This window comes from Podarcis raffonei, chromosome 5 (genome assembly GCF_027172205.1).
Source record: "Podarcis raffonei isolate rPodRaf1 chromosome 5, rPodRaf1.pri, whole genome shotgun sequence".
In the NCBI taxonomy this organism is placed as follows: domain Eukaryota; kingdom Metazoa; phylum Chordata; class Lepidosauria; order Squamata; family Lacertidae; genus Podarcis; species Podarcis raffonei.
The window spans coordinates 77,439,502-77,452,291 of NC_070606.1; the positions used below are offsets into that span (position 1 = coordinate 77,439,502).

Below are 12,790 nucleotides of genomic sequence, written 5' to 3' on the forward strand. Positions count from 1 at the left end.
GACTTCAGCCATGTAATAGACAGATGTAGCAGTCAATACAGATATTTTTTTAATAAATACAATAAAATAAAAATACTAGTTTCTCCCATGACACATCTTAAGGGGTTTTTGACAGAGTTGTTCATATTTTGCAGTTCTGCGCAAGCAGCAATATTAGACTTGGAGGCATAATTCAGCATCCTGAGAACCTCATGTTTCATTATTTACTTACATTAAATTAAAACAAGTTTCTAGCTCTTCATAAACCACATTCCCTTGGAGATAACGTGTTGGGGGCCTGCATCGTCATGGGCAGGGCCAGGGTTATGCTAATCATAATTTAGAGCAACAGTAGTAATAGTCATAGTTCTTGCAGCAGCGTAGCATTGGTTGCTGGTGCCCAGAACAGACAGCTGCCAATGCCACCAGAGCCACACACCCCTGAGTCAAGCAGGGCCATGCTGTGCTGTGTTGCCTTCCTGGATAGGGGGGAGCCTGGCTGGCTGACGCAGTCCTTAGCAAGTGATTTCCCGCAGTGCCTGCACTGGGGTCACCCCTTGTTTCCTTCCCTCCCTGCCCACTCACTGTGCACCTGAACTGCTCTGCCACCTTCACCAGGGCAGAGTGGGGATCCTGTGGAAGCCAGCTCCTGCCTGGGGGCACCTGGTTGAACCCCCTCAGAATTTTGTGCCCGGAGCCATGCCCACCTGCCCCCCGATACCCCATTATGTCCTTGCTCTCTTTCCATCCTCCCCACTCCTGAAAGCCTTTTGGCAATCCCTGATTTTTGCTGCTATGCTTTGACTTTATATGGATTTATTTATTTTCCTAGCTGTTCCACGATTTTGCCTTCTGATGTTAATGGCTAACTGTGGTCTACCTTAAGTTTCAGAAAGGTGATGTAGAAATAGTTTACATAAACAAATGGAACCCTATGCAAATAGTATGGGCAGGAGGTGGGGCTCAATAGCAACTGATGCTCTTCGGTGACTGCAGCGGTCTTATCATCTGGACCACCTGGGGTTGGATGCTGTACATGCCACTTCTGGGCATAGAAAAGAAGGAGGATCAGGCAAGTTAGTGGCAAATCCAGAATATGGTCCATTGAAATAGACTCCTCAGCCCCAAATTCTTGGGAGCTTGCTACTCATTGCTAGAAGATATTATTGAGGTCAAAGACGTAAGCAAGAAGTAATTATAATAACAGGTCAAATGAATAAGCAGCTCTCTCTAGTTCATAGAGAGCCTATACCCCCTATAAAAAAGGAAAGAAGCTAAATATAACCAATTCAGCAATTGACTAATTATTCCACAATTGCCCATCATAATACCAGCCTTTTAACGATCTTTAAGTATGGACTAGCACCTATAAAACAATGATAGGATAATGATCGTGGGACTCATCTGCTGACAGCTTGCAGCGGCTGGATGAATTTTGATCCTGAAAAAGTAATTGATGCAGCCTAGGTGTAAACAGAAACAGAAAACAGAAACCAATACTGTGCAGAGAAGCCAATAAATCTAACTCCCTATAAACCTGATGCACTCACCTTTATTATTGATCGTTTTTCACCACCGGCCTGCCCAATGGGAGTTAAGGCTGCATTTCCGCGAACACGTATTTGGTGTACGCATAATTACAGTGAAACATATTTCCATGTAAACAAACATAGGACCAGTTTGCAGATGTGTTTAGGAGGGTTCCCCCACCGCACCACACCAGGATCTGTTTCCTAAAAAGCTCCTAATGAAAATGTTAAAATGACTGGCTTGTACTATGTGGTAAAAAAGGAGATCCTGTTGCAGCTGCAGGCTAGCTACCTCAGTCAAGAGCTGAAATACCACAATAATGGCCACAAAAGGCTCTGAAACCACATTGATTTTCCCATATACAGTGGTACCTCGGCTTACAGATGCTTCAGGTTACAGACACTTCGGGTTACAAACTCCACTAACCAGAAAGTGGTTGCTCCAGGTTAAGAACTTTGCCCCAGGATAAGAACGGAAATCACACGACAGCAGTGCAGAGGCAGCGGGAGGCCCCATTAGCAAAAGCGCGCCTCAGGTTAAGAACCGTTTCAGGTTAAGAATGGACCTCTGGAACAAATTAAGTTCTTAACCCATGGTACCACTGTATATTCAAATAATCTCCATTATGGATCCATTAGATCACTGAGATATTGGAGCAAGCCTTCTTAGTTGTGCCATGAGACCAGCAAAAAGCTACCAGTTAAATGTGCACTAATAACATTTTACACCTGTATCCAGAGACATTCATTTTTGCACAACATTTGTGGGGAAGTTATACATCACATTAAACAGTTGTTATCCCACACTTTCCAGCTAATTGTCCCATCACTTTCCTTGATGGAAAAAGTCCCATTTTTTGAGGGGGTTAAATTTATTGTACAAGTGCACCAAATCAACTGTAATTTCATAACCTGAATTTGTCAGGTGACTGAATACCACTCAAAAGTACTGACAATCTGGCAGCACCCTCTGATATAATGTAGCTCAGAGAGAGAGAGAGAGAGAGAGAGAGAGAGAGAGAGAGAGAGATTGATTCTTTCAGGCTAATGCAACACTGTATTTTTTCCATGCACTTACACCGATTTAAATAAATCTGTTCTTTTATTTCAATGTTTTTGTCTAGCCACAGTATCTGCAACCTAGCCATTTTCCCAGGCTCACAACTGAAAAGGAAATGACAGCTTGGACAGTTATAAACAAGTGGTTGTTTACAAAGACTCTTTCCACTCTTGTATATTGCAAAGGCAAAAATGAAATAAATAAATGTACAAATAAGGTGCTTTTAAAAGGGGAAGTGGTGGTGTCACTATCTAGGTGTAAATCATTTGAAAGGTTCCCTCCCAGCTTCAGCTTCCTCAAAAGCAGCCCACAGTTGTTGATTTTAAAAATAAATAAAACTGGATTTTAACCCTACTGGTGCTGTTCACCAAAGGCAGATAATTTCTGTGTCCATTAGTTTATTAAATTTATATCTCACCTTTTGTGGAGCTCAAGGGGGCATACATAAAGTTCCCAGGCAATTTCCCATCTTGACACTGCTTAGTTTCAACAAAATTGTTGCACCGTGTGCCTTCAGACATGGGAATACTTAATTATATTATTATTATGGTTTGGGGGAAGGTTCCTACTGTGGATGGTTGCTGCTCGAAAATTTCAGGCCCCACACTCCTGTGGGTGCACAAAGCTGGTTAAGCCGTTCCGTTGTCGTCATCCACACAAGGCCAACAAACTGCTTATTGCAATAATAACTAGATACACGCAGCACTATTAATAGAACGTTCTTTATTAAGAAACAATTGTACCAAAATATGCTATGAAACAGAAAGGTTACGTTAAGAATCATGGACAAATCAATGCAGAAAGGTTTTGCAGCAGATTCATTAGTATTACTTGTTGACTGATTGGATGATCCTTAAATATTAAAATTCATTAAATTCATTAGGTTAAAGCAGAGCAAAACAAGGAGGGCTGTGTAATAATCAACAATACCAAAATTGTATCAAAATGCAATAAAAGTGCATGAGCTGTTCAACCATGTAATGGACTCGCTCAGGAGGTTGTGGACTGTCCTTCACTGGAGAGGCTGGATGGCCATCTGTCATGGACGCTTTAGTTGCGATTCCTACATTGCAGGGGGTTGGACTAGATGACCCTTGGGGTGTTAGGATATTTCCGTTCCACCTTAAAAGGGAGCAGGATGTTTGTATAACAGCCTGCGTAAGTTCCTGTCTCACAGGATGTTTATGTTGTAAGTTCGTTTCGTTTTTGGCTGTTTTGCCTGAGCAGTCGGAGCAGACGGTCATGCCTTCTTTGTTCTGACCAACGCCAAATAAAACTGTAAATATGCATGTTCTGCTCTCATGCTTGTGCAGCTTTTTGCTGTGTGAATTCTGCTGTCAGAGTGTGCACTAAGCCTGAGGCTTAGTGTCGCTAAATTGCTGATATTGCCTGACTACGGGGAGGTCGATGGATCGTCCGGCACCGAGCTTGGGGGCTCAGATGGACTTTATCTCCCTGGCAATATCCCAACATGGGGTCCCTTCCAACTCTGATTCTATGAAATACATACAAGCTGTAAACATGGTTTTTAAAAGTTTAAGAGGTCGGCGGAAGAAATTGCCAGTCAGTATTAATAATGCTGGTGTCGGTTGCCCTTCCTCCTGTCTTTATTAAAAAGTTTACACATTTGCCACGATGGCAAAAACTCGGGACTATTGTAAACAAAACCAACAACATTAAACTTTCTGCCCTAATTTTAGGCATCCTTTTTAGCTGCCAGAGCAAACCGTGCCAGAACAGGCACTTTCATAGCCTGCCTGCCCAAAGTGCTTTGTTCTGCAGGAAGGTCAATCTTTTGGCCCTTCCTGGAGCTAGGGAGAAGGTGGGCAGGCAGCAGAACAGCCGGGTGATGGGAGGGCTGGGGGTGTGTGTCAGCAATTCACCGCCACCCATGCCAGCCATCGGACTGCCTCTGTTTGCCTAATGGTAGGAGCAGCCTTGGTTGCAGAGCTGTGTGACTGAGAGCCGGGATATAGACACCTGTAGTTGTCCCATCCATAGCACCTTCACCTCTGGCCAATCAGCTCCCCTGGAAGGCTGCCTATAAGGGAATGCAGACCTTGGCTACATCCCCCACCCTTCATCCAACTTGATTGGCAGCTGAACCCTCTTCCACAGTCACAGGTATAGATGCCTCTGACTATCCCTGAGAGAAGAAGAAGAGGAGGAGGAGGAGGAGGAGGAGGAAGAGGAGTTTGGATTTGATATCCTGCTTTATCACTACCTGAAGGAGTCTCAAAGCAGCTAACATTCTCCTTTCCCTTCCCCCCCCCCACAACAAACACTCTGTGGGGTGAGTGGGGCTGAGAGACTTCAGAGAAGTGTGACTAGCCCAAGGTCACCCAGCAGCTGCATGTGGAGGAGCGGAGACGCGAACCAGGTTCACCAGATTACAAGTCTACCACTCCTAACCACTACACCACACTGGCTCTCTACATGCAAAGAATTTGCTCTTTTACCAAGCTATGGCTCAAGCAGATTTTGATCCGTTTCCCCCTAACCCATATTGTCATTGTTTATACCCTTTCAGATTTGAGTTTCGATTTGGACATTGATTTTTTTTAACCCACTTAAAACACAGCCAATTCTTTCTTCCGTGCTAATATCCTAATGCACAGCCATCAGCTCGGGGATCAGACCCTGCCCAGAATACATTGCTAGAAGAAGGCAGGATTCTCCAGTGCCTCCACCAGTCTCCTTTGGTGATAATTTGGCCCCGTCCAAACATGCTCCTGTTGTGCCCAGTTACGGGGGCCATGACCCTATGACCCTTGGCTATCAGTGCTTCCGTGATGTGCTGAGGGATGCCATCTTCCAAGGACACGAGCCATGCATCCACTGTATAAAAGAAATGCATTCAAGGATTAACTGGACAAGCAATACTGCAGGAATACTAATCGATTTCACAAATGCCATTCAACCCAAAAGACTTGGATTCAACGAAAGCATTAATTCATAGCTCTAAATCAGGCTTCCTCAACCTCGGCCCTCCAGATGTTTTTGGCCTACAACTCCCATCATCCCTAGCTAGCAGGACCAGTGGTCAGGGATGATGGGAATTATAGTCTCAAAACATCTGGAGGGCCGAGTCTGAGGAAGACTGCTCTAAATCATGATCCCTTGAAAGGCAAAGAGAATATTCCAACCCATTTCCACAGGATGCAAAAAAAGAAATGTATCTATGTGTGAGAAAGAAAGAAAGAAAGAAAGACCTTAGTGTGACATTTGTTATTTGTTGCATCTCTGTCCATGTGTGTACCAAACTAGATGCAGAATAAAGCACTTCCCTGTGTTCCTGATTCTGATGAACTACATATTTTAGATTTCCCACAGCTATTAAAATAAGATGAGGTTGTACGGTGTCTGTATACTCATTATGTGCATTTAAAAACATGTCTTACCCTTTTTGTCATATTCGACACAAAAACGAGGCACATCCAAAGCCTGTTGTGGATTCATTCCAAATTCCAACATGTTGAGCAGTACCTACAAGGGGTACAGAATGGGGTAAGATGAACAAGGAAAGACAAGCTTCTTACATAAATTTGATACATCCTTAGGAAGTCATCAATTCACAGAGCAGCAACAGCCTGGGCAAAATAGGGTTTTTTTTAATGTCTTCACATAAATGGTGGAAATCACAACATGACTGACAAAGCAACTGAAGATGAGTAATATTTTAGCTTCATTATGAAAAACAAAGACGGTTTCACTGTACTGAAGCAGCACTGCAAGCTGGATCAGATGATACACGTACCCAATCATGGGGGAAGACAGCAACAGAACACTTGCCCTCTTCAACAAGACAGATGCCCATTCATTGGCATAACATTTCAGTAGGGCACAATTGCATGAAATCAAACATGAGTACACCCAGATCGTGCAGCTGACTTCATCTAGGATGTCGATTGTGAAGTTCACTGGATTTTATGCCGGATATGCTGTATTCAGGTATTACTGCATACCCACGTACGGGTCTCAGAGGTGAGACAGGTGTGCCAAGTGGAGAGGAAGGCATGCAGTCAGGCAAGCCGACAACAACAACAAGAACCAAGCAAATCCCAAACCCTGAAACAGCCTCAAACACATGAATTCTAAATGTTTGCAAACACGCGTCTTAGACTGCAAAGGATCTTCTGTAGGGTTTGCAAATGACACGCTTACAGAGAAGTAGTTGAAAGATGCAGAGGCTCACCTGAACATGCCCTTGTGGCTGCATGAATCCACCCATTACTCCAAAGGAGCACAGAAGCTCCCCTGAATCAGCATCAGTAGCCAGAGCGGGTATAATTGTGTGATATGGCCTCTTCCTAGGTGCCAAGCAGTTTGGGTGACCAGGCTGTAGTGAAAAATTGGCTCCTCTGTTCTAAAAAACAAGTCAGTACAGTAAAAGGCAGAGGTTGGCAAAACTGCCCCGGGGCATTAATAGGACAATTCCCTAACAATTTATGGAATTACCTAAGGCTATTAATAAAGGCAATAGCAAAACAAACCCACATACACTGCTAAAATAGCAGCCAGTTACAAATTAAGAAAACACTACTGCAAAATGTACCAAATATACAGTTTTAAAATTAAGGTGAAAAATCGCCAAACTTTGAACCACCTCCCTAGTGTAACCTCCTAGGTAAATATACCTCCCCAAACTACTGCACAGCAAATAAATAAATGACTCCCTCCATTAATGTAGGGACAACCCTTCCCATATTCAACTTATTGTAACAAGATCTGATCTGATTTGATTTAATTTAATGTAAATTACGTTTTAAAGGATATGAAATAGCATACTGGATAGCACTGTGTGCCAATTAATATTAAAGCAATCTTCTCTCTCTCTCCGCTATGGATGGAGGAGAAATTCATTTCAATATGCATCTCAAGATGAATCTATCTACTTTGTACTTTCTGAAACAATGTGCAAACCGAAACATAGCTATTGTTTGATATTTGTACTCATCTCTATTTTTCAATGCAGCTCTCCAATCAAACAATATTTAAAATGCATATACAGTGGTACCTTACAAACGTTTTGGGTTACGAACTCCACAAACCCGTAAGTAAGTGTCCCGGGTTGCGAACTTTGCCCCGGGATACGAATGCAATCTGCTTCTGGGGCCACGGGAGGCCGGTGTAGGCAATGCGCGCCTCAGGTTAAGAACACTTCAGGTTAAGAACAGACTTCCGGAACGAATTAAGTTCATAACCCGAGGTACCACTGCATCAGGGGCAAATGTGTATTAGTAAAAATTACATACAAAGTGCATGGTGTTAGGGGAAATTGCTTGTAAACATGTGTACATTAGACAAAACAGCATATAAAAATGTGTTTATTATGAGAAATTCACATTAAAATGCTCATGAATTTTCATGAGGATCGTTAAAAAAAATATTTGCAGTTTGATGCAAAATGTGGAGAACTGAATTTAAGAGGGGGAGAAGCAAAAGTGACAGATCTTTCCATTCCTGCTCTCCACACGTGTGTACATGCATGCACACACACTTGAAAGTATTTTCTCACTTGTAATGTAAATCCACAGCCATCTGGTACCAGCCCTGTGCCAAATCCCATATAGTTGCTGTTAATGAAAGAGCAGGCATTGCCTTGGGTATCCACCACTGTGAAGTAAACAGTGTCACTTCCAACCGGGAAAGGATTTCCTTGATTATATTTGGCAGTTGCCCTGAAGGAAACAACAACAACTCAATAACTTCACACAGAAAAAAAGTCATAAACCCAAATATCTGATTTCATAGGGGGTTTTTTCTGAGAAGACCCTCCCCAGAGCCCAAAGAGGATGTCAGTGAGGGTGGAGGAAGCCCCCAAAAGATGGGAGGGGCAGCAGGGCTTTGTTTCAGTTGCTCAGCCTCCCCACCTAACAGCTGACACGTGGGGTAGCGCAGCCGCAGCCGCAGCTGCCACTTCCTTGTGCTGCCTCCAGCTGGCCACAGAGCTTCCATTTTGGTTTGGATTGAAGACACAGCAGCAGGGGACGTGTTTAGAGGGTGCTCCCCATTTCACATAATTTTACTTATGCGTACGGGGGCCAGAACATTAACCCCTGCACAAGTGGGGAGTTTGCCTGTAAGCCGGGTTAAACAAGGTGTGCTTATTTATAAAGTGTACATTGCATCCCGTTGTGCTCATGTCGTGTTTGTGGGCTTCACTTTCGAGCATCTTGTTGGCCTTTGTGAGAACAGAGGATGCTTCTCCTTACTTTCTTAATGAGCCCAGATGCAGTAACCCCTGCGACCGTGCGAGTTTTACGTTAGTAGGAAAGAGATTGTAGCTTCACCCACAAGCAGCCTTGCATCAAGTTCTTAGTAAAGTTCCCTGCTCCCTCCCCCTGGAAACAGCAAACAGCATGTCACAGAAAGATAAGGCAAAAGCGACACAGGAAAGGAACAGTGCCTGTAAGTCTTTTTATGGTCAGGTAATACCCGATCAAATAAGGGGTTACCGCATTATTTTATGAGGTGAAACCCAAACACAACGCTGCCAACAAATTTAAACAAACATTTTTATCTAAAGTACACAATTGGAGGCTAACACACCTGGGTACTTTAAAAATGCCACATACATATAATCAGGTATGCCCTACTCTAGGTACTTAGTCCCTTGGGTTTTCAAGGCCTGTTGTTTTCTAAGTATATGATTGAAGACATGGCGGGACTTAGCTATACAGCTGCAAATAAAACGTTTTAAGTGTGTTTTAAGTGCAATATACAATGTGACACTAGACAGCAATGGTGAGCCTTATGGAAAATTCAATGTATTTTTTAAATCACTATATATATATCACTATATATATATATATATATATATATATATATATATATATATAGTGATATATATATAGTGATTTAAAAAATACATTGAATTTTCCATATATATATATTCCATATATATATATATATATATATATATATATATATATATACACACACACACAAAAGCATTTTCTGAACTTTTTTAATATGTGTGTAGATTCCACCTTGGTGTTGTGGGCATGAAGGCTCACCAATTTACAACCGTGAGAAGTTTGTTTATCTAACATTAATCTCAGGGTCGTGGGTTTGAGCCCTGTGTTGGAATACCATCCTAGCAACATTTTTTGCATGGATTTCTCAATAGGCATTCCTGCCTGCAACAGCATACTCAAGTGGTGAGTGCCAATATTTATGTAGCCAGGGTCACTGAGAAGCAAGAAGTAGGTTTTAGTATGCTTCATGGAAGAAGTAAAGAAAACGAAAAGAAATGACCTAGAAGAGGCATAAAACCCTAAACAGCCGAATGAAGATAGTGCATGTGCAATAACTCTGTCAAATAACCACAGAATGTTGAGTGTTGGTTGGAAAGGGAAAATGGTGGTATTTAGAGTGGAATGCACCAGTTGGGAGGTAATAAATAGCAGGCTTGAACCCTGATCAGAAGCAATTCTCCCCTCACACGTACATACACACTTCCACTTGCTTCCATGCAAATAAACAAATGCGCACAAGCATTCTGCAGTTTTTGTCAGGCTCTCCTATAATAATTTATCTTTCGCCTGAATGCCTCACCCAAACTAGGTAATGCCGTGACTTCATAGGCTGGGGTCCAAAGAACTGTGCAACTATTTCTGGATGCTTACAAAAGTTTGGGCTCGAGTTCCCCATTCCACAAAAGCCACTTTCAAACTGAACAGGTTTTCAAAAGCAAGCTTTTGATATTGTGTTGCAGCCTGCTGTTCAAAGAAAAATGTCAAAAATCCCATTGGGCATGCCCAAATGCCTGAACTAACTCTTTGGATCCTGGCCACTGCAAATAAAAGAGGGCTATAATCTGATGTGTAAACATCAAGAAGACAGCAGCTACTTTGAAAGAAAGCCAAGGCCAAAGAAAACAACTGTTCCATATTTCAGGATCAGAACACTATAGAAGTATACAGATTAGAGCTTCGGTTTCTGACCATGGAGACCAGTGTTCAAATCCCCGCTCAGTCATGAAGCTCACTGGATAACACTGGGCCAGTCACCAACCCTCAGCTGAAGTTACCTCACTGAGTAGTTGTGAGGGTAGAGCCATTTAAGTCATCTTGAATGCCTTGGAGGGGAGGTGGAAGATCAGTGCAATAAGAAATAAATACAAGCAGTCAAGAGATGAGCCCTTACCTCTGTAAATCTATCAGCTTCGAACGGTCTCTGGCATAAGGTTTGGAAAGGAGCTTTGTTGTGGGTACAGCTACCTTTTCTGGATCTGCACAGAACCATAAAGTATCGGCAAAGCTAACTTTGACAGCTTCGATGAGGATGTGCAAATAGTGAGCAGTATTATGGCCCATTTCTAGAAAAGTAAGCCAGCACAAGCAACAGGTCAAAAGAATCACTCACCCATGAAAACTACAATTGACTACACAAGTAATAATTGCACTAAATTCATTCACAGATTATGTTCTAGATATAGGGGCCTAAGAGAAATTGAAGTATGTGGAGTGCGCCAAAGGGAGAAATATAACTTTTTTTTCCTCCCTCTGTTCTCTTCCTCCTTCATCATCCACATTTGGCTATGTACACATTATTGGTTTAAAGCGCAGTGAGGCCATTTTTTCACCTGTGTTTCTAATCACTTTTGCACATTGTTGTGCATATCAGTTTGGCTGGATGTGCCTCCAAGTCGTCCACTGTCTGTTCATGTTGGTTTTGAAATCTAATAGAACACATCAAAACGCAGTATTCCTCAAGAAACTGCAGGATAGATGTGGATTGTGGCAAATGTCATGTGCAAAGTAAATGTGAGTGTGTACACAACCGCTGCCTTGCCCTCCCTCCCCCTGCCCCCCCACTCCTTTTCCTCCCCTAGCCAGTCTCCTTTCTGCACCCGGAACATGTTTCATCTCATGTGCTCCTGAGCAATGCCACCTCCAAGGCACTGCCAGCAGCCAGGGCTTCAAGCTAGAGGGCATGCACTGGAACAATTGTTTGAGGGCTATTGTGTGACAAGTTTGCAGAGTTTGGATTGCTTGGCTAAAAGTGTCTTGAGACAAAATGGTGATGCAGAGTGAACATAAAGCATTCACACTTCCTACCCTGTTATTTATTTTGGTACATAAAAAACGTAAAGTCACCTGCAATTTAAAAAACAACAACAATTAACAATTAGTGCAGTGACTAACAGTAGCTTTAGTTTCGAATGGAGGCTTTTCTTCACCTAAAGCTGAAACAATTGGAAAGTTTCTTCCCTATTCTTTCTCCCCCCCCCCCCCAAATAAGTAATAGGACTTTTTAAGATGCTGGTCATACCTTTCAAGTTGAAATTTTCTAAAATGTTCAGGGCTAATAGCGCTGTTATTCCTTGCCCATTCGGAGGGATCTCCCATACATTCAGACCCTGGAGAAGAAATAGTGGTCACTTCTCACACACTGTACCCCAGAAAAGGAACAATAAAGAAAAGGAAAACTTTCCACGCAAGACATTGATGATTTTCAGTATAAAAGTCTTTCCTGCGTTGCTGAATCAAGACCAAGACTGTGTACACAGAAAACATTTAAAGCACCATACATTTAAAGTTTGTTAAGGGTGCTGGGAGTTGTAGCTCTGTGAGGGGTCAGTGACTGTTCTCGGAATTCTTTTTTGGGGGGTATGATTTAAAAGTTAAAGGGACCCCTGACCATTAGGTCCAGTTGTGGCCGACTCTGGGGTTGCGGCACTCATCTCACTTTATTGGCCGAGGGAGCCGGCGTACAGCTTCCGGGTCATGTGGCCAGCATGACTAAGCCGCTTCTGGCAAACCAGAGCAGTGCACGGAAACGCCGTTTACCTTCCCGCTGGAGTAGTACCTATTTATCTACTTGCATTTTGATGTGCTTTCGAACTGCTAGGTTGGCAGGAGCAGGGACCGAGCAACAGGAGCTCACCGCGTTGCGGGGATTCAAACTGCCTACCTTCTGATCAGCAAGTCCTAGGCTCTGTGGTTTAACTCACAGCGCCACCTGCGTCCCTTGGGGTATGATTTCAATGCATGTAAATGCAGTAGCATATAGCAGAGGTGACTTCTGTAATTTGGCAAGCAACTTCACTTAAGTATGCAGTGGTTCAAACCTCGATTCCCGAATGCCTTCGTTATTGTATGTTTCGGCTCCCGAATGCTGAAAACCCGGAAGTAAATGCCCCGGTTTTCAACCATTTTTCGGAACCCGAACATCTGACGCGGCTTCCGCTTGAGTGCAAGAAGCTCTTGCAATC

At 43.0% G+C, this 12,790-nt stretch overlaps 1 protein-coding gene across 6 annotated transcripts in view; it reads right to left on the reverse strand.

Moving 5' to 3' along the window:
- The window catches only part of LOC128414647 (glutathione hydrolase-like YwrD proenzyme), a 47,007-nt gene that overhangs the window by 14,522 nt on the left and 19,695 nt on the right, over nt 1-12,790 (reverse strand). For 5 of the 6 annotated variants that reach the window (XM_053390247.1, XM_053390248.1, XM_053390249.1 and 2 more), the window contains 6 exons: nt 11,848-11,935; nt 10,720-10,891; nt 8,087-8,249; nt 6,764-6,934; nt 5,970-6,054; nt 4,047-5,406 (listed from right to left, as the gene is read on the reverse strand). In XM_053390247.1, coding sequence (XP_053246222.1) covers nt 5,168-5,406; nt 5,970-6,054; nt 6,764-6,934; nt 8,087-8,249; nt 10,720-10,891; nt 11,848-11,935 — 918 coding nt within the window. In that variant the 3' untranslated portion in view covers nt 4,047-5,167. Of the gene's footprint in view, nt 1-4,046; nt 5,407-5,969; nt 6,055-6,763; nt 6,935-8,086; nt 8,250-10,719; nt 10,892-11,847; nt 11,936-12,790 lie in introns of those variants that run through there. The other variant, XR_008330701.1, reaches the window with a different exon arrangement.